The sequence below is a fragment of the Oncorhynchus keta genome, chromosome 2 (assembly GCF_023373465.1).
Source record: "Oncorhynchus keta strain PuntledgeMale-10-30-2019 chromosome 2, Oket_V2, whole genome shotgun sequence".
Lineage (NCBI taxonomy): Eukaryota > Metazoa > Chordata > Actinopteri > Salmoniformes > Salmonidae > Oncorhynchus > Oncorhynchus keta.
Genome location: NC_068422.1, coordinates 49092195 through 49099211, shown reverse-complemented (window position 1 = coordinate 49099211; position 7017 = coordinate 49092195). Strand labels below are relative to the sequence as shown.

General features: G+C 40.7%; 1 protein-coding gene across 2 annotated transcripts in view; it reads left to right on the top strand.

The window, feature by feature from the left end:
- LOC118401840 (DNA-binding protein Ikaros) overlaps positions 1 to 6606 on the top strand; it is a 23853-nt gene extending 17247 nt beyond the window's left edge. The window contains exons 4-8 of one of the 2 annotated variants that reach the window (XM_035799460.2): positions 1 to 229; positions 2604 to 2771; positions 3359 to 3484; positions 4372 to 4506; positions 5057 to 6606. The exon at positions 1 to 229 is cut by the window's left edge and continues 53 nt beyond it. In XM_035799460.2, coding sequence (XP_035655353.1) covers positions 1 to 229; positions 2604 to 2771; positions 3359 to 3484; positions 4372 to 4506; positions 5057 to 5751 — 1353 coding nt within the window. In that variant the 3' untranslated portion in view covers positions 5752 to 6606. The other variant, XM_052478055.1, reaches the window with a different exon arrangement.
- The last annotated feature ends 411 nt before the right edge of the window (positions 6607 to 7017 follow it).

Sequence of the window (7017 nt, the reverse complement as noted above, 5' to 3'; positions counted from 1 at the left end):
GACATGATGATGAATGGCGAGGAGGAGGAGGAGTGTGCGGAAGACTTGCGCGTGCTCGATGCCTCGGGGGCCAAAGTGAACGGCTCCCATGCAGGCGGCCCCGACAGCAAGGGCCCCTACTCCTCGGCTGGGGGTATCCGCCTGCCCAACGGGAAGCTCAAGTGTGATATCTGTGGGATAGTTTGCATTGGCCCCAATGTGCTGATGGTGCACAAGCGAAGCCACACTGGTAAGCCATCCGCGATACTCATCGCCCTTACTTTGCACCCACGCTACGCTCACTGGTAGCCTTACAGAGAGATTATATGTATGTGGGGTAGAGAAGATGAGATGGATTCTGTCAGTGTCTTTATATTCACTTGAGACACTGAGAGCAGTAGACAGAGCACTGTTAGGGTTAGTCTGTGTTCTTAGGTCTTATTCCAAAGTTGCCTACAGAGCATGAGTTATAGGCTTCAACACAAGTAATTGGGGTTTCACACTATTTTAGAGTCCGCCATTTACGTGGTATTTACTTGGAAATCTAAAATGGCAATTACGTGCTTATCACCTAATAAATATGTTTTTGAATATTTGACCACTAAGTACCACTTAGTAGGCTACCATGCTACAGTGCTAGGCATCCACCGATTGTGTTTAATCAACGAGATAAGCACCAGGAGCTGCTAACTGTTACCATGTCACTTCTCCGTAATTGAGGTGCAATGAAGCAGTTGAATACTTGTTTTTGTAAAAGTTATTACTTAATCAATTGGAGCTATTTGATGATGGCAGATATTAACATGAGTAGATAATGTGTTATTAAACATTGTTGAGTTTCTTTATGTGGATAATATATAGCTTTCATTGATTTGGATTAGTTTCAGAGGCATATTTTCCCGTAGTTACTGTGCTATAGTCATTATATTGGTCTATAATGCTGTAAAGGGATGTTTTAGACTGAAATATCAAAATATAGTCAAGTATGTCATCTGTCATATCTACACTATATTCTGTATTGGTGACTGAGGAAGCCACTATACAATTATAATTCTCGGAGTGTTCTTTTAAATGATCACGTGAGAGAAGTGGCTCGTGATCAATTTGTTGTGTGATAAGATTGAAAAAGTATGATGAATGTAATCCCTAAACATGCCCTTATATCACAGTTGAAAAACAGGATATCTGCAGCAATTAAATGGAATCTCCACAAAATGGCAATTATCCGAGTATTACAAGTTTTTCAAAATTCAGAATTGATATTCTATTGTAATGAACCCAAACCAGTGGCGGGGAACATTTTTCAAAAAGGCACTTAACTGTCAAGCTTTAGAAACTAATGAAACCCAAAATGGAAGAAAGGAACACTAGACTAATGTAAATGCAAAATAACATATAATAAAATATATAATGAAGTGCCTCCTATTTAAATAGAAAATATTCTGTGGTGTCTCTGCTCCTGAAATGCATTTTTAATGAGTTTCCTTTTTTCTATATTTTTGCTGCTTCACTGGTAACTCTTATTTTATGGGGCCTTTTGAGAGAAAAAAAAGCCATATTAAAACCTTCTCACAGAATGCCACAACACTCAGAGAGGCTAGATATTGGTTTATTCCAGAACCACTGATCAGGAAGACTGGCTCTCAACACAAAGTGTTTCCTTCACTTTATTCAAATGAGCTTGAATTTGCATTGTGATGGGCTGCTCTTATTTTAGAGACGAAGAAGAAGAGAAAAAAAAAGAAGAGATTTTCTGATCAAATTGACCCAGGCACTGGTGCATTACGGAACTGGCAGCCTGAGTCTGAAAGGCTCTTGTTCGATCAGAGCGCCATTCGGCTCCGAGGTTCAGGGCCAGGGAGTGCATGGAGAAATGGAGTGTCACTCCGCTCTCAAACCCTCATAGGCTGGTTGATTGGCCTGTGCTCAGAGTTCCTCCATCATTCACCGTGTTCTAGTGCTTGGGAGTCTTGCGGTACAGTGACCCCACATTCACATCCACAGTTGTGCTATTGGTGGAGATGTTTTAGTTCTTGCATCCAGATAGCAAAATTCAGACAATGGCTCAATACCTGACCCATTATTCTCTGAGGAGAGGCTGTTCTCATTGAGCCGAGCCGACATTTGTGCGGCTCAAAGCAAAATGACAAACTCAGAATGGTTGATAAACTGATACAAATGACAAAAATGGGTCCATCTCATACTGTAAGATGACAAAAGAGAAAGCACGTTCAGACATTCCCCACACACTGTCAACACTTTGCATTAACCCTCGGTTATATAAAGCATAGAATTCCATTCATATAAGCCTACTCTTACAAACAAAATACTAATCTGCTGTAAATGTACATTATTGTCATTTTGTGTCTGAGCTCATAAAACAAGATTTTGCTGAAAATATTCCTATTTTCTACATGATAATATTTGCATAACTCACAAAGACACCTATACTGCAGTTATGTATTTGTGAGATTACAAAAGTGTGCTTGTCAGTGAAAAATATCCCAACACTCATTTGCAATGAGCCAATTACATTTAAAGTGTTGATACATACTGTAGATGAGTGGCAGCTGCTCCTGTGTGCTGGCCCTAACAACCTGCTGTGTGGTGTTTCTTGTCCTCAGGAGAACGTCCGTTCCAGTGCAGCCAGTGTGGCGCTTCTTTCACCCAGAAAGGCAACCTGCTACGTCACATCAAGCTCCACTCAGGAGAGAAGCCCTTCAAGTGTCACCTGTGCAACTATGCCTGTCGCCGGAGAGACGCCCTCAGCGGTCACCTGCGTACCCACTCTGGTGAGTTAGGAGGAAAGGATTAGTGGTCAGTGTGTTGTGGACATTAGGGCACGCAACATTTTAAAAAGGTTTTGAAACAGAAACAAAAAAATGGACCATGTAATCCATGTAGTCCCTCCCTGTTTCAGTCCAATTTCTCCCGTTTAGGGCCTAATCAACTTTCCAGGTGGTGGTACTTACCCAGTGGAATTGTGAGGGAACACCTGCCCTGTACTCTGTGGTCTTAGTGTGGAGTGGGAACCATCCCACTGGGCACACACTGGTTGAATCAACATTGTTTCCAATGTCATTTCAATGAAATTAAGTTGAATCAACGAGGACTTAGACGTTGAATTGGCGTCTTTGCCCAGTGGGATATCGGTCATCTGCAAAGAAATGATTATAAAACCATTACATTTATCATGTCAATGAAACAGGGGACTGGGTCTTTTGGAGAATGAAACAGAATTCCATTGTTATAAGTCAAAATACAACATATGTACATGTACACCACTCACAATATGGACAGTACAATGGACATCTCACATGCTTGAAAAATGGCTCTCAATTAAAATGCTGTCAATACTCACCTCTGTCACTTCTTGCAGTTGGAAAACCCCACAAATGTGCCTACTGTGGGCGGAGCTACAAGCAGCGTAGCTCTCTGGAGGAACACAAGGAGCGGTGTCACAACTACCTCCAGTGCATGGGGCTGCAGAACAGCATCTATACAGGTTAGTGTGTGTCAGTCTCTCACCTTCACCCACACTGTTGACCTACTTTGAACTTGACTACTCGTCACCACTCAGGACTCACTCTGGTGGCAACATTAATGCACCAACAATGTTGAAATTGCAACAATACTTCCAACAGGTCAGGCTCGATTTTAATGACATTTACCTGCAGAATAAATGTTTCTCTTCCGATGCAAGGCTTCCATAATATATTGGAGTGTTTGTTTGCTGTTACTAATGACTCATATCCAGTTATTCTAAAAGGGGGAAACACTTTATTCAGTAAGGAAATGTGGTATTTTCTTGGATGGTCTTCAAGTTGTACTACTTCATTCTGTGAGTCCATGAACCATAAATAAGACCGTGACAAAAAAAAGTGCTGTGCTCTTTTCAGTTCATGTTTTGTTAAAAATGTATTGACAGTTCTGCTTAAAATCTTATAAGACTTTTGTGAATGTGGAACATGGTTTAAAGTTAAATAAATATAGTAAGATAATGTAGCTTTTTATAGTAAGATAATGTAGCTCACGTAAAAAATGACCTCTTTATACTACGGAGAGAGCCATTGTGGGCGGATGTACATGTAGCCGACTGAACTGACAACATTAGGAAGTGGGGCAAGAGTGCAAAGGTTAAGAGGAAATTAGAAGAGGAAATGATGAGAAAGGTTGATCCCTCTGCTTTGCTTAGTGAGTAAGGCCAATGTCTACCAACTGCAGCACATCTGTCAATAAAGGCCTCCTCATCATTGTGCCATGTATCTACAGTCAGGGAGGGATGCTTTAGCAAATTGTAGCAAGATCCTGTTATACAGTAATTATACTTTTTAATCAGGTCAGATTTCACTACTTTGATTCTGAAACCTACTTTTCTGTCTTGCTTTCCAGTAGTAAAGGAAGAAAGCAACCAGAATGAGCAGAGGGAAGACTTAAGCCAGATGGGATCTAAGAGAGCCTTGGTGCTAGACAGACTAGCTAATAATGTAGCCAAACGTAAGAGCACTATGCCACAGAAGTTTGTAGGTAAGGGATAAAGTCTTCTACCTTCGCATACCAACAAACATGTAAAGCACAGGACTTAGGTTCCAATTGTCAGAATTGTGTTTGATGCATTTGGATTTGCTACCTTTGCGCTGCTGAATAAGCAATTTAAAAAAAAAACAGCACATATTCAGCATGATCACCCTTGTGCCTGGAATCTGCATATCATTAAAACAATGTTTGAGCTTTATTTAAGTTGAGCAAAGAGAATATTTTCATTGATTTCAACTTGATCCTTACCCTTGGTGTATTATACATGTATCTGAAGATTACTCTTTCTTAAACTAACAATAAAAATATATTTACAAAACATGTCAGTAAAGTAATCATCCGTGAGAAAAATGCAAAGAATGGAATATTCTAAATAAGGGGAATCACTTTTCAATATGTCAAAAGTGGCCAATAAATTGACCACTAGAACCACAATTAAACATAAGTCCTTGTAATGTTTGATATCAGGAAACTGAGTTTTTTAAAATGTGAATTGTAGTCTAACATTGGTATTCATCTGTTTTTTCTTTCTAACCCTCAGGTGAGAAACGCCTCTCCGACATCTCCTTCGAGGGTGGCCCGGGGGAACTGATGCAGCCTCATGTCATCGACCAGGCCATCAACAGTGCCATCAACTACCTGGGTGCCGAGTCACTCCGACCGCTCATCCAGACCTCCCCAACCTCCTCTGACATGGGGGTCATGGGCTCCATGTACCCCCTCCACAAGCCCCCTGCAGAGGGCCACGGCCTGTCAGCCAAGGACAGCGCAGCCGAAAATCTTCTGTTGCTCGCAAAGTCCAAGTCAGCCTCCAGCGAGAAGGACGGCTCCCCCAGCCACAGTGGCCAGGATTCCACCGACACGGAGAGCAACAATGAAGAGAGGGCAGGTGTCGGGGCCTCAGGCCTCATCTACCTGACAAACCACATCACGTCCGGAGTACGTAATGGCGTGCTGCCCCTGGGGAAGGAGGAGCAGCAGCGGCAGTACGAGGCCATGCGGGCCAGTATCGAGATTGCCTCGGAGGGGTTTAAGGTGCTGAGTGGAGAGGGGGAGCAGGTGAGGGCATATCGCTGTGAACACTGCCGCATCCTCTTCCTAGACCACGTGATGTACACCATCCACATGGGCTGCCACGGCTTCCGAGACCCCTTCGAGTGCAACCTCTGTGGCCATCGCAGTCAGGACCGTTACGAGTTTTCGTCACACATGACCCGAGGGGAGCATCGCTACTGAGTTGCCAACCGAACACACACTTACTCATGAACATACATACACATGTACTAAACACACACACACACACACACACACACACACACACACGATTTTTATACATTGTCAAGAAATTGCATGTTGAAGAACAAGTCTAATTAATGTGTATTTCACATGTTCAGGAGGAAAAATAAACTATTCCTCGATCTGCTTTTTTAGAAAACAAAAAGGTGTTCAAATAACCGAACAAACAATTTAAAAAATGATTGTGCCTCAGCAGTAAGTATCATGTGTCACATACTGTATAGTTTTAAGTCATTCATCTACCCTTTGATGTCTGTGTACATTAAATACATGTCTGTTTTCTGATAGCCTACCTAGACAGGAATATCTGTATATTTTATTCTAAAGAATACAAGGTATTGCTTGACATTTAAGTTATAACTTTAGTGTTATTCTTCACTGTAATAACCTATTTGAATCCCACCCAAGGAAATTTAGCTCCTTATTTTACTTAAATGTTTTTTTTATATGGACTTTTTATATATTATTTATGCCGTGTACACATGCATGTGTGTTTTTTTTGGTAATTTATTACAGTTGGTGTTAGGGTTTCCCGTTTGATTTGTTTAGTTCAAACATTCCCTACCATTAATCAAATGTGATACATTAATATGAGTGTAATAAATGACCGAACTAGTGTTTTTACTGAAAGGTGTTTGTTTGATATAAAATATGGATGGGATTCGATTTTGTCCCAGCTTTTTACATCGGTGGCAAAGAAAATGTTACTCTCAATTTGGACTAAACTTTTAAAGTCTTTTCACTCATATATCATGCTTGCAAAATATCAATAAAGGATATTTTACACAAAAATAATACTGATTTGTTATTCTTTCATAGTAAGGATTACATTATATAGCTGTTCAAATATTTTCAAGGATATTTCAAAAAAGGTTGCACTGTATTTTCCTACTGGAGGAAATGGACAACTTTCCACACTATTCCATTTCTACCCCTGGACATTTGAATGACAATCCATTGTAGTTATTCAAAGCAATTCATAAATCATTAGGGTGCAACATCTGGCACATGAATACATTTGACTTTTAATGTAAATGATCTAACAATATCCCATGGAATAGATAATAGTGTTTGCTCTGTACATTTCAGCCATTGAGAATATAGCCTAGGCAAAGCTACAAGTATAGTACATGACCCAAAACATGAGTCAGCAACCTTCTTAATTCTTTCATTACCAAACCATGCTGCCATGATAACCAAATGGCT